Raw genomic sequence first — 25,363 nt, forward strand, 5'->3', positions numbered from 1 at the left:
ACCCGGAACTCTCCCTTCCCTTCGTTCCAATGTTCCGTGGGTGAATTATGTTCCCATCACTACAAGTTATTCATATAACTCTAGCATAAAGAACATGCTAACAAGTTTACCAAACTATCAGTTTCACTCATAATCACTAAATCCAATGAAATCTTCATCCTCGGTGTCACTTTTAAACAACTCCCCCAACTTGGGAGGTAGACGTCCTCTTCTACCGGAAACGTTGAAATTATCAACACAGGCCAAGAGCGCCCTCTTGCGCTTTAGTGTGAAAGTAACATGTGAAATGATATAATAACGTGTTAATTTCACACATAATTCGCACCCCCGGCCAAACTATGAAAAAAAAACTGCGACTTATAATCCGAAAAATACGGTTTGTGGAAAAGTTTTTTCCCCACTTCCTGTCTACGTTGCAATGAAGGACGCATCGCATTCCAGTTCTTAATCTTCCTCCAACCTCCCTCGTGGCCAGAGGACAGATTTGACCAGCTGAGAGGAGATTAAGGAACGATATCCAGCAAATTAATTGTCCGCGCTTTCTGTAAGGAATCCTCACTTGGCCGCATACATATTCGAGCGTGCGTGCGTGTCGAAAGCTCGGCCATGGCGGCCATGGCGGCCAGGAGTGCTGTTTTCCCTCACTGCCACCCGGCAGCAAAGCCAATTTTCCCCGGCGACTGAATGGGATTTCCTGAGGACAGCAGATAGAAGCTGTCTATCGGCTCCTGGCGGCGCGCTCTCCTAGAGTGTGTGCGTGTGTCTCGGCTGGCGGTGGTCCGAGGGGGCAGATTGTCGGGTGGACCCTCACGGCCGCTGATGCCCACAGTGGTGGCTTTGTGTCAGCTATCTGCTCTCTTTCAGGTACAAATGTGCATTTTTTTATTTAATAAAAAAAAAAAAAAATACATATCATCAAGAATCTCCTCCTTTTTTTTTTTTTTTGGGTTATCATTTTCCCTATTTAGAGGGTTCTCCTTTCAAAATGGAATTCTCTCCCTCCTAATCGACATGGAAAGTGGAGATTAGGACCTAATCGTTGTCTTCTAACTCAAAAACTGAACCAATCTCTAATCCGTCAGTTCCATCAGTTTCTAATCCATCAGTTTTCACAAATCTATTTAAAATTGTAAGTAATTGAGCTTTTTTTTTCTACATGGCCCTGGTTGATCTCCTTTGCTCTGCTGCCACCTGCTGGCCGTTTGTGTAATAACTACCATTTCTGCAACCGTTCTTTGCAGTTGAGAGGCTGCATCAAAGCCTTCTGTATGCTCTAGCATAAACAAAAAAATGTATAAATACGTCTTTGGGACACTTAAAACAAAACAAAAACGGATTTACACGTTATTGGGAGCAAATGAGTTAAAGAAGACTGATTTACAAACGGCAAAATTAAAAAATGTATAGTGAATTAAAATTAGAGGGCAGAAGCAAAACCCATCTATAAAAAAAATAAAATAATAAAATAAAATAAAAATAGAATAAAATGAAATTGGGCAAAAATTATTTTGGGCCTGACACAGACCCTTGCGGGACACCACAATCTATTGGATTCAGTGTCATGTATTTTTATGTATTGAGTCCGATTACTTAAAGCATTTCTAATCCAATTATTTGCTATCTTTGCTTTAATATTTGCTCCTTTTTTTTTTTTTTTTTTTTTTTTAATATTTTGGACATGAGTGTTTTTAAGTTGTTTCCAGTCGATAATTTCTGAACACGACTGGAGTTAAATGTGCTCGCCTCACCCTTAACTCAATGCCACCGCAGTCAATTTGTTTTCCGCCAGCAGCCACCATTTGGGATGTTCGGGTCAATGCCAGAATCCGTGTTTTTCCGTTTGTTTCCCCGCCAACAAAGTAAGTGACACTCCAAAAGAAGCCCCAAACAAGCTGACATCTCCTTTAGTGTAGTTTTCCAAAGTAATGTTGAATCACAGCAGTCTGCAGGGGAATAACCTCACATTTTATGAGTTTTCTTTTTTTTTTTTTTTTTTTTTTGTCACTGCGCTTGCCTCGCTGATTTCTACCTCCCCTTCCTGTAAAACTGTTTTTATCACGGCGACTATCAGGATGTCTGCACTCCCTCCTTCGCTCCCTCGCTTTCCATCATCTGAGTCACTTGCCAAAGAGCGGGCCGGGGCCGTCTATCGTCAAGGTTTTTAGGTGATTGCTTCTTATTTGTGCTTTCCACACGCCGCCGCCGCCGCCGCTGTTGTTGTGTAGCCGGCAGTATTTCTGTCTTGTCTCCGTGCACTTTAGAGCTCGTCTTTCTTCTCTGCGCCTTGATGCATTTTCGCTTCTTGTCTTAGAAGCGTGATGAATATGCGCAAAAAACAGAAAACGTGTGGCAAAACATTGTCTTTGTTCGCGCTGTCACAGAAACGTTTGTTAGCTTGTGGGGCGATCTGAAGACAGAAGCTAGCTTGTTCCTTACCCTTCGACTGCGGGCTAACAACGCCGTGTCATGAATAAAACCTGATCGAGCGAGAGCGCTCGGGGGGTTGACAAACTACAAACTAAGTTTTTAATTGTGATTGGGGACAATAAACATCTTGTGCTTCCACGACAAGCGACCCAGATTGTGTTTATGACAAGTCAAAAACAAAGCGCTAGCGTGTGTCAAGACCTTGAGGCGAGCTAAATGTTTGAGCAAACTAGACTAAGTGGAATTACTGGAGAAATTGCGTGGGAATGCTGAATGCTAAGATTTGAATGCATGTGCAATGAAGTAAATTAAGGGATAAATTATAAAATTCTAACCTCCTGATTACTAGACAATGCGCTTTAGCAACTGTGTCACCAAGTAGTATCAGACACCTTGTCATGATGATAAGTTATATATATGAAAGTGGGCGTGGAAAGTGATACTTAGAAAAAGTTCAATGTCTGTCCCATTGAAAATGAGTGGGGGGAAACGTTGATATTAAATGTTAAATTGTGCAAATAGTGCAAGTAATGGGGATTCGGACGAGATAGACCCCCAGGAGGCGTCAATTTTTTAAGCTAGTTGAAATTTGAATTGGAAGTATTGGGAGTTGTTACGCGGCAAAAAAAGTGTGGAGGATAAAAATCACTAACGTGTGGGAATGCTTTTAGCATTCCCATAATAAGCTAGAAGGCATTTTACCCTCCTTTGACCTACAAATTTAAAAGAAATTGATATTTAGCCTTTGAGAGCAAAAACTAGCCAGAAGTGAGCAGAATGTGACATAATATATCATAATGCTCGGCGGCGAGCATCCATTTTCCTCCTAATCTCGTTGTCCGAGCAGCGAGTTCATATCAAATCTCGAGAGTTTGGCTTCATCATCAAACAGCGGGATGAAGAGGCGTCACGTGTCTTCGCGTCATCCTCTCATTGAAAAGGCGGCGGCCGCCAAGCATCAAGTTGCCCGCTAATCTTGTTGTCCGAGTGCTTGCAGGCCACACGGCGACTCGATATCAACTGTCAGATGTTAATGAGATTATCCCGGCCAGCCGAAGGCAGACGGACCGGGGCCGGTCATAATCCGCCGCATGTAAAAAAAACAACCAAAAAAAACAAAACACACGTGCGTCTTTTTGATCTCATTTTCGGTCGCGTCGCTTTTAAGAAGTAAACATGGAGCAAGAGCGAAAGATTCGGGTGGGGGTTTAAGACCATCACACGCTGCAAAGTGTTCAATAAAAAGTCATTTTCGACTGGAGGTGAAAGTCGAGGGGTTTGAGCATGTTTAATGGAGGAAGTCGCCACAGCTGTTTTGGGGCCACAGCATCACTGGTCGATGAAGACATCGTTAAATCGACTTTATGACGAGGGGCGTGCAGCTAAAAAAAAAAAACGATGAAATCCTCTTTCATAATGTCATATTTTTAATGAGTAGTTCTGTAACTTTGCTGTGACTTTTTTTTTTTTTAATAGCCTGCTAACGACGACTGTGGAAACGGTTAAGCAAATTAGCAATAAGCAAGCGGCCAAGAAAATGGATGGATGGATGGACGAATCGGGAAAAATCAAACTGAGCTGAGCTCTTTGTGAATCGAAATCAAATCGATTGAGGAATTTAGAATCGATACCCGGCCCTAGTCATTACTTGGCAATAGAAATCAATCGATTCAATCGATTTTAAAGCAGAACTAGACCCCAATATTTGATCAAATCAAATAATGAATCGACATAAGGGTGTAATGACATCATCTGGTCCTCATCTTAAAAACAAACATAATATTGTATTATTGAATCAACGTCACGACTCAAACAGGTTAAGAAGTTGTCGATAAATAAAAGAACGCGACTGAGCTGTCATGAGAGTTTGTCAGCAAAACCTTCCCGTTGTTTTGTATTTATCGCAGCCTGCTGACTCTTTGGCGGCTTTTGTTATGCGACGCGCAACCTGCAATGAACATTCTAATTAAAATTAATCGCGTCAAGGAAAAAGGCGGCCCCGCGTTGTAAATCAGCGCGACTCCATTTCAATTTGCTGCGCGCAAATAAACACCATCCAGGTAAGAATCATTTTGTGTGATTACAAATCTTGCGGTCGTAATTCTTTGTTATTGTCACGACAGATTAAATCTATCTTCTTCGGGATAAATAATCATTCGGAAGAGGAGCTCGCGCCGTGTTTGGACTTTTAAATCCCACCCCTTGTTGATATCAAATGCTTCTTTTTAATCACTGTAATATATTGCCGCGTTAAAGCCGATTACCATTGACTATAATCGGAGTTGGCCTTCATCTCAATTGGTGTGCGAGATTTCTTTTGATTTTTTTGGTTTTACAGTTTTGTTGTAGGATTGTAATCATTCTCCCAGTTGCAACATTTGGATTGAGCGAGAATGTCTTCACGACTACTTCGGATTTGAACCTTCTGCAATGGAAAACTCGTTAAACCAATAATTTGACTTGTGATCAATAAAATTAGATTACAGAACGGAACCCGCGCCTGGCCAATGGTCAAAGATTATCTTATGCACATAGCGAAAAAACATCTTGACTGCTAAATCTGCATTGCGTGCTTCAAACTTTAACTCATTTGCTACCAAAAAAACGTATAAATACGTTCTATTTTAAATGTTTCAAGTGTCCCAAAGACGTATTTATACGTTTTTCTGTTTTGTTTTGTTTTTTATACAAGAACATACAGAAGGATTTGAACTGCAAAGAACGGTTGAAGAAATGGTAGACCAGGACCATGTTGAAAAAAAAAAAGCTCCGTTACTCAAAATTCTAAATAGATTTGTAAATAATTATGAAACTTAGCTATAATCTAAAGCTAATTGCTGCAAAATGGAAACAGATAGAAATATCCTTTTTTTTCCGAATGAAAGAAGATACTTTTGTCTTTCTAATCTACTTTTTATTATTTTTAATGCAAGAGCACACAGAAGGCGTTGATGCAGCTTAGGACATGAAGAGGTGGCTTAAAGCAATGGTAGTTATTTAAAGGGATACTTTACTTATTCAGCCATTTTTGTTATTTCATTATTTTTCATGTACAATTAGTACCTTTAAAAACACATTGTGCAACTTGCTATCAACTGAAAATGACATCACAAAGGGCTCAGGTAACCAATCACGGCTCAGCTTGTGAATGTCACAAGACCAAACCTCGAAAACAGGTGAGCTGTGATTGGTTACCTGAGCACCTTGTGATGTCATTTTCAGTCGACAGCAAGATGCAAAATGTGTTTTTAAAAGGTACAAATTGTATGTGGAAAAATAATGAAAATATCAAATTAATTATAGAAAATATATTAACTTTTTATTGCTATAATGGGCTAAATAAGTGAAGTGTCACTTTCATAAAACGGCCAGCAGGTGGGAGTGGCGTATGAGATCCACCATGTTGCAACAAACTCTTTTTGCCAGTGTTTTCACCAGGAATGTGAATATTGTGAAACGTAATTATATTCTAATGCTAATTGCTGCAAAACAGAAATAGGTAGAAAAATGTTTTTGTTCCTGATGAAAGAAGAGACCCTAATCTTTCTTTTGTTAGGTTCCATGTTTTTATAGCAATAGAGCACAATATTCTGCGGGCTTGCAAAATCAGTCAACCCAGTATGAGTGAATGAGTTAATACTCGCAAATGTAAGTTGCGGGAAGTCTTTACTCCAGCAAACTCTCAAAAAAAAACCCGCGGCCACATGTGCGTTTTTCAAACTTGCAAAAAAAAAAAAAAAAACGCATCAGCATCTTTTTTGTCGGGACCTTGTGCCGTCGCGTGGTGGCCCACAGGCTTTTTTTGCACTCATTTCCAAGCTGTTCCGGTAAACGCTCCGCTTAAAACCACCCTCTTTCTTTTTTCTTTTTTTTTTTTCCCCCCTCCCTGGCATGGAGTGTGAAATGTCAAGCGCGTGTGCATAGTCGACTGGCTTTTAAGCCGCGACGCTGGCGAGCATTGTGTAAACGTTGCATTAGGGCGCAATCCGCACGCTTGTGTGCTCAGTAGCGGGGGGGTGGGGGGGGCACAGCCACGGGGCTGGCCTGAGGGCTGCAAGCTTTCGCCATCAGCTTGCACCTGCCAGCGCTTAGCTTAGCTTCGCATGTCCTCGTCCCCATTTGCTAAATGTCAAGCCCGAGTTGGCCGACTCGTATTTGAATGCGTGACCGGTCGGGTGACTTTGGTTTTTCTTTTGAAAGACGAAAAAGTGTTTGTTTACCTTTTACTGCTTTCGGAGCAGTCGGCTGCCGTCTTTTCTTAAAGCTGTCAAACTGACACTTGTGATGTGTCCTCTTATCAGCTGAAGTGGACGCCCAAACTAGTAAATTGGAAGATAAGAGAAACATTATCAACTTGTTGGCTGAACTTGTGACAAGTCAGGAATTTGCTTGTCTCAACTTTTAAAGATGTTATGATTGTTATAATAGTCTGGGATTTTTCCATTATAGTTTGTGTTTCATTTTCATTTTGTATTTTAAATTCAAGTAGTTTTAATTAGTTTTTAGAGTGGGTTTGTTAGTTTTTTTTGTTTTTTGTTTTTTTTTCCGAAATGCTTCATTTTAATTCAGTTTTTATAAATTTTTGTTGAGTGCAAGATAAAAAAATAAAAAAAAAAAAAAAAATGGCCTTACAGTAATTAGGGTTGCACACAATATATCGAAAAAATATCGATATTGCGATATTGACCCATGCAATATGCATATCGCAAAGACATGAAATAAGTTTTATATGAAATTTTATGCTTTTATCTGAATTTCACTAGTCAGGCACTAACTAATATGTGCACCACCATCCAATTATTGAGTTTGCTTATTTTGGTGCATGAAAAAAAATGTAATTCTTTCATTCGACAATAAAAATGTAATTTCTTTAGGTTCATGTTAAACATCGCAATAATATCTATCGCTATATTGAGCAACTATAGCACGTTTTTCCAATATCGTGCAACAGTACAACTGAGATAAATAGATTTAAAAATGAACTCCGAAAGCTCATGCACGATATTAATTGACAAAAATGAAACCGAATGACTTTTCACTTTAGTTTTATCAATGTAAAAAGCTAGTTTGTTGTTTATCTTTTTTTTTTTTTATTTTTTATTTCGTTAACAAAAATATGTTTTCAATTTTAGTTGTGGTAGATGACATGAAAATTCTGACTAGATTTTCGCTTTCTCGATTTTTGCAAAATTTTAAAAGCATCCTAGCGACGCCCTCCGGTAACGAGCCAACCTTTTACCGTCAATCGTTACTTGTGACTTTCTATTTACTAGCATGTATAGCTGGCTTGACGGCGTGAAATGGAATAAACTGACCTTGCTTTTGCTTTTTCCCGGGTGTCACAAATGTTCATCGTCGGCGCCGTCGTTAAATCGGTAAGAATGCGGTCACCTTTTTCGACCTGCGTGCAGCGGAGCGTCACGTTAGTTTCTAACCCAGATAAAGGATAATGCTCCAATTTCAAAGCTGTCTCACTTGTTTTTGAAAGAATCATTTGGATAATCTAGCAAGGAAAGGGAAAGGTCAATTTCCGTATCTTTAACTTCTTTATTTCACATTGGAAGTTACAATGTACATTGTTGTCATTGCTGTTCCACCCAAATCCTGTAGGGGTCAGTAGTGCCAGTTTCAAACTATTGTCAACTGTCAAAACAAATGAAGAAGAAAAGAATTGCCAGTACAGCGTAATCTATTTTCGATATAAAAGGTCACAATATTGTAAAAAAATGAGCTCATACAACAACAAAAACACTAAATATTATTTGTGTACATTACAGCAATAAAAAATATAAAAATATAAATATATATAAAAAATACATAAATATATGTATATTGAGGCACTAATAAAAGTGTTACAATGAATTGATAAAAAATTTTGTTAATAAAATAAATAAATACATTAATATTTAAATTACATAAGAAATTAATCAATACAGTAAATTGAGTTCCTCCACATATTGACTCTGTTCATAATCATATTATTATGTTCCCCTTCATCTGACCATTATCGTGAATTTTAAACATAGAAGGGTCAAAACATGCCTTGTGAAAATTAAACTGCACTCAAAAAGTAGCCACCAGAGGGTGCTACAACTGCACAAGTGGAAATCAACCCGACTTTTTTTTTTTTTTTTTTTTTGAACAGATGTGCTGCTTTTAATATCGTGACATGACGCCGACGATATATTGTGGCAGTTTTAATATCGCAATATCACGATATTGGAGTTATCGTTAGATCCCTAGTTGAAACCGGATGAATTCACCAAAATTAGACTTTACAAGAGCCTAATTTAAAAAAAAAAAAGATACCTTTTGAATGATCTTTATTATTCAGGGACAAAACATTAGCAACAGGACAACATTTGGATCTCATCGGCTCGCACTTTTTTTGTGACGAATGTCACGGGCCTCTTGCATCATTTGCATTTTTACAGGCGACTCGTGAATTTTATCCGCAGCAAACGGTCACTTTTTTTACGTCCCGCTTTTATTATTATCTCCTCGTTCTTGCCAATTGTTTGGTCGCCAATCGGGAGTTCGCCAGAACGATTTCAACAGGAAACTCGATGCCAAGGAGAAGGCCGTTCCGATGCTGTATTGTCGTCCAAATCTGAAAACGGTCACGTTTACCGTCCGGGACGTTATCAAGGTTTATCGGCGAACCGTTTTTAACCCTGCATGTTCAAATCAAAGCTGAAATATATCTTAAGTTGTATTGCCAGAGACGTTTCTGCGCACTGTACTCTTTGTACGAGAAGATGGTGTATTTCAAGGAAACATTGTCTCCTTGTCATCTTCCCAGACATTTTTTTTTTTTTTTGGTGTTTGTTTTGTTTTTCAGCTGCCAAGGATGCTCCTCCGTGCCTCGGGGCTCTTTGCTCAATATTAATGCTCAGCGCTCGCTTTTGGCCCTTTAAGCTCTGCAGGAGGCAAAAAAAAAAAAAACTTGCATCAACTTTTTTTTTTCTTTTTTTTTTTGCACCAACAACCAGGCAGCGACTTGGAGTCATTTTACGTCGAAAGCGCATTTCACAGACAATGCTCACTAACTGCTTGATAGGACGAGATGCAAAAAAAATGCAAAGTGATGAGAACATAAAAAGGTGGCGACAATAGCGTGAAATAGAATGGAAGAATAAGACGGGTTTTTTTTAATAGGCCCTCGAGTCTTGCTTTTGGTGCAGCAAAGTCGACAGCAGTGACGATCATAAACATCACAAAATATGCTTATTTTCAACACCGATTAACACCGCAAGTATCGAAGTACGCGTGGTGTGAAAAGCAGCACGAATACTGTAGAAATAAATATGGAAGCAAAAGGCAGCGCTTTTTTGCACTTAACGGTGCGTGTATCAATCAATATTTTGTCTGTAAGCGTAAATAGTGCTGACCAAAAAAAGTGCCAACTTGTTTAAAAGTACATGCAAAATGCCATTTTTTTAATTTATTTATTTATTTATTTTTTTTGATGCAGCTGCTGTCAAGCGATCGCAGTCATCATAAAGTGCTGTGATACTTTCCGACAAGGCAAAAAGGCTTTTTTGCTGCCGGCAAACTTTTTTTTTTTTGTGTGTGTGTGTGTGAGTCGGGATGAGAGACACGAGATATGTCATCTTTTAATATGGATGTCAATCAAAGTCGGTCGCCGCCGTGAAAATGCTAATTTTATAACTTGCTTTTTTTTCCCCAGCTTTTGAAAATTGCCTCAATGTTATTGTTTTTTTTTTTTTTTGCCCGCCCCCAACATTTGAGCTTCCTTGTTGTTTTTAGTCAAACGGCTATAATCCCATACATATTTTACATTTGTAAATGTTTATTAATATGTTCTGTTCCATTTTTTAAAAATAAACAAATAAATGAAATAAAAGAGCAGACAAAAATGTAGGAATGTTGAACATAAAATAACACAACACAACTCTAAAGTTGTGTAAAACTTTGATTGCACTCGGAATTACAGTGAAAGTGTAAATTTGCAAAATTTATTTTTGCAATCAAAAATTTCAACTGACTAAAAATCTCACCAAGGACCAGTGAAGGGGCTTCGTTTAGGTAAAAGTAGTGCTTTAACGCCACCTAGTTGCATCGTATTGGCAATTATAAACACTCATGGATAAAACCTGTTCAACTTGTTTAAAAAAAAAAAAAAATAAAATAAAATAAAATTATTAGTTCAGTCTGGAATACTTGTTACATGATTTCAATCAATTTTATCCAAATGTACTTACAAAAAACTTAGATATATATTGTCCAATAGTTCAACCGCTCTTTGCTGATGTGCACTGCTTACTCTAACAGAACAAATGGAGAATTATTAACTCTTTCCCTGCCATTGACGTTAATAGACGTTAACGGAAATCCCAACGATTACTGCATTAATGTTAATTGACGTCAACTAGTTTTTTGTTGTTGTTTTTTCCCCCAAAAAAACAAAAAACTACTAGCTATGGCCAGCAGATGACAGCATTGTCTGTCTTTTCAATGTGCTGCCGGTGTATGAAATTACAACGAAATATGACGCAATCTGATGAAATCAAAACGTTTTCAAGGATGACGTGAACGATCACAGCGTTTGTCCCTTTAAACATAATTCACAGAACATCACTAAACAAAAAAAATATTCGTGTCAAAATCACCGTTGTGCACAAAATTTATCTTTTCACAAAAAGCTTATTTGTGTCACTCAAACTACCGATTTTCAAATGGTGATTACTCAAGAAAGGAATAAGGTAGAATCATACTCTTCATTTTTTTTTTTTTTTTTTTTTCCTCTCTAATTAGAGAATAGAGTCAAATCTTTCATATGGTTTGCCTTGAAAGATGAGTTAAAAATGTTTGAAATTGGCTGGCACTCTAGGGTGTTTTTTTTTTTTTATAACGTGGCAATGAAAGAGTTAACCATTTAAAATGTTAATTTATGAAAAAAATGTTAATACATGAATGTTGAAGGTCATGTTAAAAACTGTTCATTTTTTATTTTTTGTATGAGGGAAAGCAAAACAAACCAAAAAAAGCAAACCTTGTTCTGAATCCCGTCGCTGTCGTCGGCTTCAGTGTCTTTCCAGTGATTGACGATTGTTTGAGTTTAACGTGCGCGGTTAATTGCCGCCTCTGTAATTGCCTGTTAAATCGTCCTTCAGCACCTCTCCGGAATACTCAAACATGCTCGCGTCTTTAACCTCCCACCCAACAACCTTCCGCGTGGCGCTCTTCAACTGAGGCGGCACTTTTTTCTTTTTTCTCTTTTTTTTTTTCCTGTGGATTGTAAAAAAAAAAAAAAAGTGGCGAGTCAGCAGTCGGCGGCGTTCCGTAAGGGTGCCGAGGGATTGATATTCAGGACTGAGATTCGTTGCGATTCATTGCAAATGCTATTTTCATATCTGTGCGGCAGCACGTTTACACGTCGTCCCAGAATGCATTTCTGCCATCTTGACAGGCTTATGAATTATTTATGATGACTTCAACAAGACGACAACCAAAATGTCCAAAAAGCTGAAGTTTAAAGCAGCTTGATTGGCTGTTATCTTACCTCTGAACCTGTGATGTCATTAAGATTGCTCCTTTTTATGTGCTCAGAGTGGGAGAATGATCTTTTTCTTTTTTCTTTTTTTTGGAACATATCCGAGTACGACTGCGTATTAGGGCCACGTAGAGAAATATATATATATATATATATATATATATATATATATATATATATATATATATATATATATATATATATATATATATATATTTATATATTTAAGAGGACGGGGCAATATGACGAGAAAAAAAAGTGGCAAATTTGCCACTTTATATATTGACAAATTTGCCACTTTTTAACTCATTCACTCGCCACCATTTTCACATTTCGCAATCCCGTTTGCTCCCGGCTGTTTTACTGGATTTTGACTAATTTTGCAAGGCCCACAGAATATTGTGTTCAACCAAAAGAAAGATTAAAGTCTTTTCTTTCATCAGGAAAAAAGTATGTTTCTATATTTTTCCGTTTTGCAGCAATTAGCATTAGAAGAGAGCTAAGTTTCATCAGTTTTCACAAATCTATTTAAAATTCTAAGTAATTGAGCTTTTTTTCTACATGGCCCTGGTTGATCTCCTTTGCTCTGCTGCCACCTGCTGGCCGTTTGTGTAATAACTACCATTTCTGCAACCGTTCTTTGCAGTTGAGAAGCTGCATCAAAGCCTGTATGTCTAGCATAAAAAAGCAAAACAAAACGTATAAATACGTCTTTGGGACACTTAAAACATTAGAAAAAACGTATTTACACGTTATTGGGAGCAAATAAGTTACTATGATGAGAAAAAAAAGTGGCAAATTTGCCACTTTAGAAACTGGCAACTATGATATTGTTAATTTCTGCTAAGGCAATTTAGCGATGAATTAAAAAAAAAAAAGTGACAAATTTGCCACTTTTTTTTCTCGTCATATTGCCCCCGCCCTCTAAAATAAATATATATTTCTATGTCTACGTGTGCCTAATACGGCTAATACGCCGCGTGATAAGCACGAGTTGACCGCAGGCGGCAAACGTCACCTGAACGTGAAAGTGAAATGTCTCCCAAACAAAGCGGAAGTTCCACTTGACTCCGCACCGGAGTTCAGCAGCAGCAGCCTTGACGCCGTTCCACAGCAGGCCTTTTGTAGCTTTTAATTCTGACGCTCTTTTGGGCTTGACTTGCTCCCGCTGGCCTGAAGGAGGCTAATAAAGCCGCTGAGAGAGCGAGACCGAGAGAGAGAAAAAAAAAAAAAAGAAAAAAGAAAAGAAGACGACGACTCCGCCGCAGCAGCAGGCTTCTGCCGGGCTCAAAGCCGTCTCGCTCGCGTGCGCTTGCGCGTGCGTGCGTGTCTCACATCCAAGCACACTTGATGAATTGTGGCTTTCGCCGATGCTGACACGTGTCACATGTTAACGTGTTTCTTCAGTCAGAACCGATTCACAATTCTCACTTTGCAAATCCCAAACATAAAGAAAGCGACCTGGATGATTTTTTTTTCTGAGCCTGAACGCGAATCTAATCCTTTAAATAAATGACTTGCATGCTCAACGATCTAAAATCGTAAAATGAGCCGTCGAACGGCACCGTTAACGTCGCTCTCTCGCCGACGAATGGATAAATTGTACAAATGGGCGCCGTCGTCTTCGCCAATGTTTGGCGTCATTGACTCCGTGATTGCTTTTCTCCTTTCTTGCCATACGCAAAAAAAAAAACAATGTGACGACGATTCCGCTCCTCTTGTCTGTGCACCTGTGCTGAGGAAAGTAGGCAATGACCAATCATCGGTCGACAGGAAGTAGAACAATGACTTTTCAAAGGTATTAATTGTACAGAATAAAAATGATGAAGTTATCAAATTCATTCTGGACAAAAATATGAACTCTTGGCTGCTGGAAATTGTTCAGTGAGTCAAGTGTCCCCTTTAAGAGTGAGCGATCTCGCGGATGTGGAGAAGGACGTAGTCGTAAATGCGACGTTGACTTTCCCGACGAGAAGGTCGTCTCCAAGTGCATCCAAACAATAAAGTGCGGAAGGAGAGCGCGTGAAAAGTGAAAAGCGAGCCACGGCCGTGATTCAGGTCGCAAGAATGTGGAGCAGTCGACGCGCGGGACATTTTTAAAGCCTGCCAGGTAATTGATGGGGGGGGGAAGTGCGTCCTACTTTTTTTTATTCCTCTGGAAGTTGGACAGCGTGTTTTGCCCTCCGCCGAGACATTTGAAGGTCACGCAGGAAGCTGGGAAGTCATGAACGGGAGCGATTGCCGTACATTCGATACATCGCAAAGGTCAATCCAACGCTCGCACCGGCACCTTTGTCGCATTCGATGTTACCACAAAACAGCATTTTGAAACGGCATCATGAGACCGAGCGGAGGAATTTTGAGATAAATGCAGGAAATCGTCATTGGAAGAGGTGGTGACCAGGATGCGGAGGGTTTTTCCTGACCTTGTCGCCAAAGAAGCCAATAATTCCTCTTCTACAGTTTGTGATTGGAATCTGGATAGACTGATAATCGGCGCCAATATTGGCCATTTTGACAAAAATCAGTATTGGCCTTTTTTTTTTAAATCTGACAATAAATGTTGAATCTAAAACCGTTTTAAACTCAGGGAACTATTTAAATTTTCATTTGATTTTTTAAAAGATGCTACTGAACCTTTGAATCTTTTGTTTTTGTTCGACATTATTAAAACTCCTCCTCTTCCTGGGTGCTTTTCCTCACAGGGTTCTTCTGTGCCCCGCCATGTTGTGGTTTGGGTCTGTGTCTGTAGGTATGATCATGGGGATTTTTTTTTGGTTCTGGCATTTTCTTTTTATTGTATTATGGATGTTTTAATTGTTCCGAACTTTTGAATGCATTTGAATGTATCAAAGGTGCCATATAAATAAAGTTTGATTGATTGAAAACAAACAAATCTTAAATTTGATAAAATTTTGGTATTGTCTAAGATAAGAAAAAAACAAAAACAAATCTAAAAGTATAAAATTTCAGGTGTTTTTAAATTTTGGTATCGTCTCGTCTAAGATAAAAAATAAAAATAAACTACATTTTGAAATGTCTGAAAAATTGTTCAATAAATGTGCTTGAAAACATTTCAACAAAGTCAAGATTGGCATTTAAAAAATGTTGATGTCAATATTCCCCCCCGCCCCCCTTTTTTTTTTTTTTTTACTGAAAATGAGTATCGGCTAACAAATCGGTTATCAGCCTCCTTGACTACTACTAATCGGCATCAATATCGACCGATCTCTGATCTGGATGCTCCTTGTTCATTTTGGAAGGGAAAAGGCTCGACGCGGTCCCGAAAGTGACGGCGAACCTCGCTTGCTTCATTCCTCCTCGGGATGTTTCCACACGGGGGGCGTCCAGGTGTGAAATGCGACGATCAACACGAGTTTTTTTTCCTAATGATCGCAGCCTCTCTCGCACGCTCTGCGGCTTGGCTGCTTGTATAATTCATTTGCTTATTAAAGCTGCTTTGGCACGCGGCGTGATAGCCTTGGACGGCGGGGCGTGTTGAAATTATTCGTCTGCGCGTCCCTGCGAGTGTTTTTATTCCGCCCTGCAGTGTGCTCCACGCGTTATTAAAGGCATTAATCACCGGGCTCCGACGCCTTGTTACACGCTCGCACGTTTGCAGCGGGGTCATTTGGGGTCGACGGTGCCACCAAGTACCCGGAAAGCCCGTACAACTTGATGGCATTTGAATGGGGGGGGGGGGGGGGGGGGAAAGCAAGATTCCAGAAGCTGCCATTGACTTGCCTGTGATGTCTTTTTTGGCCTTTTTTTTTAAAGAGCATGACCAAAATGATATATATATATATATATGTATATGTATATATGTGTATATGTGTATATATTTTTTTTTACATGACCAAGATGCATTTTTTTTTTAACCAATTGCAATATTTGGAAAAAATAAATAAATGTTAAAAATCTGCAAAACTCTAGCCTGATTATTATTATTATTATTATTATTATTATTATTATTTGTGTTTATTATTTATTTAACTAACTGCGATATTTGGCACAAAAAAAATCTAAATAAAAAATCTGCAAAACTCTTATTTTGAAAAATTCTACTATGGGGGGGGGGAAAGTAAAATAAATAAATAAATATTCTTTACATGACCAATATATATATATTTTTTTTAACCAATTGCGATATTTTTGCAAATAAAATAAAAAATAAAATAGAAATCTGCAAAACTCCAGCCCGATTGTTATTTTGAAAAATCCTACGATGGGGAAAAATAAATAAATACATATTTTTTACATGACCAATATGCATTTTTTAACCAATTGCGAAATTTGGGGGAGGAAAAAATAAAAATCTGCAAAACTCCAGCCCGAAAAAATATCGGGTGGGGTGGGGGATATTATTTATTTATTCGTTTATTTATTTATTTATTTTCAAACTTTCCAAGTCTGGAAATTCTGCAGCCCTTCGCCCTGATATCCTCGCTTGTGTACCCTCGCACAGAACAAGCCAAATATGCTCGGACGAGTTGTTGTTGCTTCTCTGCGGGCGTTTTCCACTCTGCTTGTTGACAAGCAGCCTCTTGAGCTTTGCCGCCCCGCTCGTCTTTTAACTCCTCTTTCTACTCGCCTTTTTTTTTTTTTTTTTTTTTTTTTTTGCTGGTCCCGCAGAGCGCTCCCATCTCCGGGGGGGAAAGACATGCCTGGGAGTCAGTCGGCTCCCTCGCACTCACTCCTGTTTATATACGATGACAGATGGAATGAAAATATATATATATATATATTCCTCTCCTCCGCAGGTTTTCCGCAGAAAAGCGGTGGAGTTGGGCGAAAAACTGCTCCCAGCCTTTAAAACGCCCACCGGAATCCCCTGGGCTTTGCTCAATCTCAAGAGGTAAGACCCCAAACACCCCATCACAAAACCACTTTGTCACTAGTACCAATATAATCTCACTTAAAAAAAAAATAATTGCACACGAACTCGCCAATTATTTCTTTCAGTCTCTTTCATTCATTCTGATTCACGTCTTCTTCCAACCAATAACAAAGCAAACAGTCGTCCTCCATTTTGTATCTCTTCTGTGTCTTTTCACCCCTGCGGGCCCCGGAGAGCAAAACGGCAAACGACGCGGTTTGTCAGACGCTAATTAAAATGGGAATAAACGAGCCGTCGAAAAATAAAGTTTCCCCGAAAACGGACACGTCAAAGTCTCAAGGACCGTTGGCTTCAATCGAACAGGTAGTCAGTCGGCCATTTTGTCGACATCAAGTTGCACAATGTGTTTTTAAAGATACGAATTGTAAATGAGAAATAATGAAAATGTGAAATTTATCATTGGCACAATATTCCTGTTTGACTGCCAAAAAAATGACTCAATAAGTAAAGTATCCCTTTAACTTTCATTAGGGATGTTTTGTAACAACATATGTACAAAATTACAATATTATACATAATAACCGATCGGCGGGAGGCGCCTGCTTCTCGATAGCTCCTTGAAAGAGATCCGCTCTTGTAAAGCTCCGTCATTGATTAGCGCCAACTGAGAGGAAAGTGCCGCCTAATCCGACCGATCGACACTTATTGATCGAGCTGGCCGAACGTTTGACCCTCCCTCAAGTCTACTGGCAAGTGTTTGAGGCGGCTTCATGACTATCTTGCTAGCAAGCTAAATTGTTAGCATTGAACGTAGCAGTAATTCTAATTATACTGATTACGTGAATGTGAAAATCGTGATCCGTTTGTAGGATTATTTTGTCAGCATTTTAGATGTGTTTATGCTCTTTAAAAGGTTACGATTAATAAGAGATGAGCGTCAATGACACATGATCAAAATTGCACATGCTACATGATTAGCGCACCTGGATCGGGATGCAACACTCGTCCAATTCTTTGTTTATTTATTCTTAAAAGGATACTTGACTTATTTAGTCATTTTTGGCAGTCAAACATTAATATTTTGTCTCTAATAAAGTTGATATTTTCATTATTTTTCATGTACAATTCGTACCCTTTCAACGCGCATTTTGCAACTTGCTGTCGACCGAAAATGACATCACAAAGGGCTCGGGTAACCAATCACAGCTCAGCTTGTGAATGTCACATGACCAAACCTAGAAAAGAGCTGAGCTGTGATTGGTTACCCGAGCCCGTCTGATGTCATTCCAGCGCAAACTCGTCGCGACGCTCGCTAACTTTAGCCGAAAGACGACGATTGCGAGCTGGCCCGTTTCCGTTGCAGCTTGAATGTTTAATTGCCTTCGTCAAGAGTCGGCGTCGACGAATGTAATGAAGTTGGACAGTTTGCTGTCGCTCTTCATCTTCCTCTCAATAAAAAAAAAAGAAAAAGTAAGAAAAAGTGTCACTTTATTTGACAGATGTGCTCCTTCTGTTGCTCGCAGCTCGCCTCAAAGGCTGACGCAATCAATGCTAAGCTCTCGGGCTCTCGGCGTTTGATTAATAGGCCTCAGACGCTGAGTGGGTCCATTAAGTGCGGCCGAGCGGGCTCGTGTCAGAACTTCGGCCGACCCACTTCAAGGGCCTCGCTTTTCGCTTTTCGCTTTTCCATTTTGCATGCAATCAGGGTGATTATAGTTTTGCAATTTTTCATTTTAGTTCATTTTTATTTCGTTTTTTTTTATTTATTTTTTTTATTAGTGTTCAGGGTGGTTCTAGTTTATTAATTTTAGTTATTTATTAAATGTTTAGGCTTAGTTTCAGTTTTTGTTTTATTTATTTTTTTGTTTTAATTAGTATTCAGGGTGGTTTTAGTTTTTATTAGTTTTAGTTATTTAATAAATGTGTAGTTTTGTTAATGTATTAGTTTTTTTTTTAATTAGTGTTCAGGGTGGTTCTAGTTTTTATTAGTTTTAGTTTTTTAATAAATGTTTAGTTTTAGGTTGTTGTTTTTTTGTTTTAATTAGTGTTCAGGATGGTTCCAGTTTTTTTATTAGTTTTAGTTATTTAATAAATGTTTAGTTTTAGTTAGTTTCTGTATTAGTTTTAGTTTCATTTTTTTTAATTAGTGTTCAGGGTGGTTCTAGTTTTTTATTAGTTTTAGTTACTTAATAAATGTTTTGTTTCGTTATTAGTTTTAGTTTGTTTATTTTTTAATTAGTGTTCAGGGTAGTTCTAGTTTTTATTAGTTTTAGTTTTTTAATAAATGTTTAATTAATTTTAGTTTTTTTTATTGTAAACATAAAATGTAGGTTTTTTTTAAAAAAAAAGCATTTTTGTTTTTATTTTTTGTTCACGAAATTGTTTTTGGAATTTTAATTTCAGTTTTTTTTTTTTTTTCCCATTAGTTTTAGTGAACTAAAACAGCTTTGCACGCCATACACTGATTGCGTGAACATTTGTCACTATTTTCTAGTTCGTTACAAATACGTGGACTTGTCGCCATCGCGTCCGACCTTCCTGCCTCGCGCATCTCGCTTGCACCGTTTCTGCCGAATCACGTGACGTTGTTTCCAAGCCACGTGTTGACGGAGCTGATGTGGCGCCCGTGCCGCGAGGCGCTCTCGTGCGGCCCCTGGACAGCCGCCATGATTTAAAGTCTCTAATTAAGTGGCGAACTGCGAATCCGTCGCCATTTTCCCTCTTCCTCACCCCGAGGAGGAGGAGGAGGAGGAGGAGGAGGAAGCTTGCCATAGATTTGACGCCAGCATGGAAAGAGCTATGGCGAGAATAAAAGTGGATGTGGAAGCGAGAGTGTGGAATGGGGGGGTGGGGGGGAGAAATATCTGGGCCAACAAACGCTTCATCTCTGAGATGGAGCGCCTTCCGGAGGAGCGACAAACGTGTGCTCATTTATGAAGATGGGGGAGACACCCGCTCGGTTTTTCCAGGTTGGCGAGCCGCAAGTGGGGGGTGGTGATTGCTCATTTTAGCAGCTGCTGGTGGGGGGGGGGGGGGCACAGGGGGCACACTCATCAGTGTGGGAAGGACGAGCTGACGTATGTGAAGGACAAACAAGATGCCGAAGAAAAAGGGGAAGACCTGGAAAATTGCTTCATCTTCAGATTCAGCAGAACAGGATGTATATATTAGTGTCAATTTTTTGCCCCCCGGCTAGCACATTTTTTTTACCGACTTAAAAGCCGACACATGCTGACTAATATAAACCTTTTCACTCGGCCAATGAACTTTTAAGCCCAAAAGTTACATTTTTAAAGCCTTTTTTAAAGTCGGCGTGACTTCTTGATGGAGAGTTTGGTCGCCCGTGGCCGTTTTTTTTTTTTTTTTTTTTTTTGCGTGCAAACTCTATAGCTACCAGTTAAGTTGTTCTCCACGTACAAAAAAGAATTAAAAAAAAAAAAAAGACCGTCAAAGGGAAGCTTACAACTGTGTGAGGGCGATAACAAGCTCGTTGGGTCTCTCCTGCAGCAGAGGTAGAAAAATATTATCTGGTCTTTGTGAAGGAAAGTCTTTTTTCCTTTAAGCACTTTTACACAACTTCAAATGTTTTGACAGCTTCCTCTTAATTAGCTTCCGATTGTTCTGAAATGCTTCTCGCATTGTTCCCAACACGGCTCCCTCCGTCTGGATGTTCACTCATTCCATCCCAAAAATAACGAAGCGTCGAGCCGCCAATGTGGACTAAACAGTTTGGCTTGGAATGAGTTGGCGTCCCCTTTCACGCCGCCTCTTCAAAACGAGAATGAGAAGTCCAAGTTGACCAAATGTCAAAATTAATGCATCGTTTCTCTCTCTCTCTCTCTTTTTGTGTGTCTGCAGCGGAATCGGTCGCAACTGGCCGTGGGCGTCGGGCGGCAGCAGCATCCTGGCCGAGTACGGAACGCTGCACCTGGAGTTCATGCACCTCAGCAAATTGTCGGGAAATCCAGAATTTGCTCAGAAGGTACCGAAGAATTGGAGAGCCGATTGAGGCCTGAAAAGCTTCAATAGGACACCTTCATCCAGACACTCTGAACAGCATTGTTATATTTTCTTTACAAATCTTATTTCATCGCTTGAAATGTTACGCAGAAATGTCTTGATGTTCTGTTTTTTTTTTTTCCATAGGTGATGAACATCCGCAAAGTTCTCAATCGCTTGGATAAACCTCAGGGACTGTACCCCAACTACCTGAACCCAAACAGCGGCCAGTGGGGTCAACGTAAGTACTTCTGTGCGTCATTTGTTTTGATGAGTCGGCAGTTCATAATGCTATTGTGTTTTATTGTGTTGTTCTAACCGAACGGATGTTTGAGCACATGTAGACACATAAAAAAGCAATACTCACAGGCATGTATTCTTTTTCCTCTGCAAAGAACGGCTCATCTTCCTCTCTGTGTGCTGTATGGCTGTGTCTGTGTTATACTGCCCTCAGGTGGCCAAGATGTGCACACCAGAATAGAAAGCATTTCTATTGAATTCATGCAAAATTTTTTGTTTTTTTGCGTTCTATTTAATGATGACATTACTGTATGTTTGTATAAAAGACAATAATTGAGAGTGATATTTTTCATGCATGATTTTTTTTTTTTTAATGGGGCGGAAAGCTGATATGGATTTCCATTCCTTTTCATCATTTTTTCATTCCTTGCGTTTATTCAGCACATTTTAGAGAGACATAAGAGTCTAATCAATACATTTAACGTTGGATTGCTGTCAAGTGTTCCATTTTCAGTCCATCAACATAATCCTCTTGATCCTCTTCATCAATACTTGAAACCACTTTTTTTTTTTTTTTTTTTTTTTTTTTTTATATATCAAGAGTAACTTCCTTTAGAAAGCAACTGCGACTTATTTCGGCTTCTCCGACTTGAAAAGAAAGAACTATTTTTCACGTTTAATTATTCGTAGCTCGTTTTATGCACAGCGGCGTGCCGTCAAAATAGACTATTTTTTTTTAATATTTACTACTTTTTTTTTTTTTTTGTCGCTTTTGTTTGATGCTTAAATGTGGACCCGCACCTCTTTTAGCTTACATTGAAATATTCATCACAAGTGCGTCTGTTGTCATAATTAGCATTTAGCCGAGTGTTTTATACAAATAGAATCGGAGGTTTTTTTGGATTCTGACTTCAGACGGCAACTTTCAACCTCAGCTCACAAAAAAAAAAAAAAAATGGCTTTAATGCTTGTTTGGCTCCACAAAGTCGTTACATAATTACCATGAAAACGCATTTGCTGCATAATTTATGACCTCAGGGGGGTCTCAAAAAAAAAAAAAAAAAAAATCATCCACTGGATCTTTCTGAGCCAATCATCTTGAGTGTAGCAGCTGCAACTGTCGTCTTGAAAGAGGATCTTTCGTCTTTGGTTTGTCAAATGATTTCCATCATGCTCTATTTAGAGCATCTGTCACTCTTTCTTCCTATCTTTAAAAAGTGCACCATACATGAAAATGGCTTTTTTTTTTCTTTTTTCTTTTTTGCAATGGAAGACAATGCTAATAAGCACAACAATGAAGTGAAATACAGTCAGTGACCACATAAGTTACATTTTGTTTGCTTTATGTATATATGTAAAAAAAAAAAAAAAAAAAGTATCAAATACAAAATACTTGCCGGAGAAATTAAAATAGGAACCTGAATCCAAAAAGCAGGTTTTAAATGTGCAGATTTAGTTTTATTTTTACCCTTGGATAAAATAAAAAATGATTTTTTTTTATGGGAGAAGGTTTTCACTTGACTAAAAGCAAATAAATAAATAAATAAAAGCAGTGAAATTATGAGTATGCGCTTTTAATTGAAGCATTACCTTTGTCCAGTGAAAAGCTTTGACCTCCCAATTTGATGATTTTTTTTTTTTTAGAAGAATCAAATAATTGTTTTGTCGTTTTCTTAAAAAAAAAAAAAAAAAAGCTCTGAATTTCTTCTTGCTTTTTTTTTAATTAAAAAAATTTATATTTTTGTTTTTTTTGGTTAGTTTACATATTTTAAGTCAGTAAAACAATTTCAATTAAATATTCAAATTTATATTACAGCATATTTACATATAATTATTGTAAGTCCACAAGTTAATGTATTAAAAAAAAAAAAAAACTATGCTTTTAGTGATTTATTTTTTATTTTTTTCCAAAACATTTTAAACATATTTTGGTTACTTTTCAGATTTTAAAGTAATGAAACTATTGCCTTATGTAAAAACTAAAAATACAACCTATTTATATACATTTACTTGTCAAATTAATAATAATTGATGTTTGTTTTTTCTTTTTTCTTTTCTTTTCTTTTTGAATTTTTGTTTCTCTGCTGTTTGTTTTTATGTTTATATGTTCAATAAATCAATCAATCAATCAATCAATCAATAATTAAAACATTTTAAAATGTGTATATATATATTTTTTTTTTTTATCTCAAACAAAAAAAAACTTTTTTTTTTTTTTTTTTTTACAATGCAAATAATTTCTGGGGTTTTTTTTTTTTTTTTTTACGGGAGAACAAAAGAATTCCAAATTTTAACTTTTTGTTTTGTTTTGTTTATTCCGTCTTGCTTGTCGACAATTCCCATGCACAGATTCGCTTCAAGCTATTTGTATTTTATTTATATCAGTCAAATAAATGAATCATCATCATGTACTAATTTACAAAATGATGTACAGTATATATAATATTTACGGCGATAACACCTAAGTAGCATATTTGTGGATATTTGTTGGCTGTTTTTCCTCTGTTTTTGTGACGTTTTTTTTTTTTTTTTTCCCCCAATTAACCCGGGTGCTTGCGTTGCAGATCATGTGTCCGTGGGCGGCCTGGGCGACAGTTTTTACGAGTACCTGCTGAAAGCTTGGCTCATGTCTGACAAGACGGACGACGAGGCCAAGAAGATGTATTACGACGCCCTGCAGGTAACACGCACACACGCGCGCGTCGGTCGTGATTTAGCGCCTCGTAAACGTGTCATTACGGTGTATCGTTGTGTTGGACCACATTTTTTTGTAACTTGTTCTTCAACACAACTCCATGCAGATGTTACTTACTGGAAGCTGTTTTATTGAGTCTAAAATGGTGTCTTGGTCCCCGTTCTGATGCATTGTGGGAGTCGGAGCAGATGGCGGCGCGCTTGCGTATAGCGTAGCGTCGGAACACACCGCGCACGCATGACGAGTCCAATCAGATTAATCTGCTCACGCACGCACGCACGCACTTGTTGTCAAGGCGGCATCTTGAACGCAACATTAATCTTGAGGAGATACTTTGTCCCGTAATCCTTGTTGATCTCGTGGATTAAAAGTGATTTTGTTTGCGGAGACGAGACGCAACAAATAGTGGATGACTTCCTTGAGTTGGCTCGTCTTAAAGGGCCGGCGCAAACGCAGTCGCACGTTGCGCCGGCTTTCTCAATCGTTTCTTCAAACCAAAATGCTTGTCTTCCGGTATTGCATGGCTTGTTGAGACTTTTTTTGTGGGTCTACTAATGATGGATAGAATTTCATGTTGCCAATTGAAACTGCTTTTGAAGGCTGAGTTTTTTTGTTTTTTGTTTTTATTAAATTCTGCAGTGCAAGGCCAAATGGCTGATTCAAACCAAAATGGCAGCCTTCTTGAGTCCTTACCGGCATAGCATCTTGACTTTTTTTTGTGGGTCTACGAATGACTGATATGTCGATTAAATTTTATAATGTTAAATGAAATTGGCTTTCGGGGCTAAACTGTTTCTTTTTGTTCAATTTGAGAAGGCAGTACAGGTCAAAATGGCGGCTTCAAACCACAATGGCTGACTTCCTGAGTCTTTTCTGTCATAGAGTCTTGAGACTTTTTTTTTTTTGTGGGTCTACAAATGACTGACATGTCTATTAAATTTCATAATGCTAAATGAAATTGGCTTTCGGAGCTAATTTGATTTGATTTATTTTTATTTTTGATAGTGCAGTACAGGCCCAAATAGCCACTTCAAAACAAAATGGCTGCCTTCCTGTATCTTTTCTGGCATAGTGTCTTAAGACTTTTTTTGAGGGTCTACGAATGACTGATATGTCTATTAAATTTCATAATGCTAACTGAAATTGGCTTTCGGGGCTAATTTGATTTTATTTTTTGTAAATTTTGATAGTGCAGTACAGGCACAAATAGCCAATTCAAAACAAAATGGCTGACTTCCTGTGTAAAACACAACCTATTCAAGTTTTACGGTGAATGATGAAAACTGGCCTCGCACCTGAAACGAGGATTTGGTGATACTGCTCCAAAATCTCATGTTTTTTTTTTTTTTTAAATCATATTTCTCCCCTGCAGGCCATCGAGAGCAGCCTGATGAGGAAGTCGAGCGGCGGCTTGACGTACATCGCCGAGTGGAAGGGGGGCCTCCTGGAGCACAAGATGGGTCACCTGACCTGCTTCGCCGGCGGCATGGTGGCGCTCGGCGCCGACGGGGCGCCCGAGGACAAGACGGGCCACCAGATGGAGCAAGCGGCCGAGATCGCCAGGACCTGTCACGAGTCCTACTCCAGAACCGGTACTCGCTGCAATGGAAACCCCCGACCGCTTCCTCTTCAAGAGGGTCATCATTTC

The 25,363-nt window shown here is 38.6% G+C and overlaps 1 protein-coding gene across 11 annotated transcripts in view; it reads left to right on the plus strand.

Moving 5' to 3' along the window:
• man1a1 (mannosidase, alpha, class 1A, member 1) overlaps nucleotides 1-25,363 on the plus strand; it is a 105,553-nt gene that overhangs the window by 75,438 nt on the left and 4,752 nt on the right. For all 11 annotated transcript variants that reach the window (XR_013281115.1, XM_077510051.1, XM_077510050.1 and 8 more), the window contains 5 exons: nucleotides 16,705-16,799; nucleotides 20,640-20,763; nucleotides 20,928-21,021; nucleotides 23,585-23,700; nucleotides 25,088-25,307. Coding sequence is in view for 10 of the 11 variants with exons in the window: in XM_077510051.1 (XP_077366177.1) it covers nucleotides 16,705-16,799; nucleotides 20,640-20,763; nucleotides 20,928-21,021; nucleotides 23,585-23,700; nucleotides 25,088-25,307 (649 nt within the window). In the remaining variant the exon portion in view is untranslated. The remainder of the gene's footprint in view (nucleotides 1-16,704; nucleotides 16,800-20,639; nucleotides 20,764-20,927; nucleotides 21,022-23,584; nucleotides 23,701-25,087; nucleotides 25,308-25,363) is intronic.

This window comes from Festucalex cinctus, chromosome 21, assembly GCF_051991245.1.
Source record: "Festucalex cinctus isolate MCC-2025b chromosome 21, RoL_Fcin_1.0, whole genome shotgun sequence".
Lineage (NCBI taxonomy): Eukaryota > Metazoa > Chordata > Actinopteri > Syngnathiformes > Syngnathidae > Festucalex > Festucalex cinctus.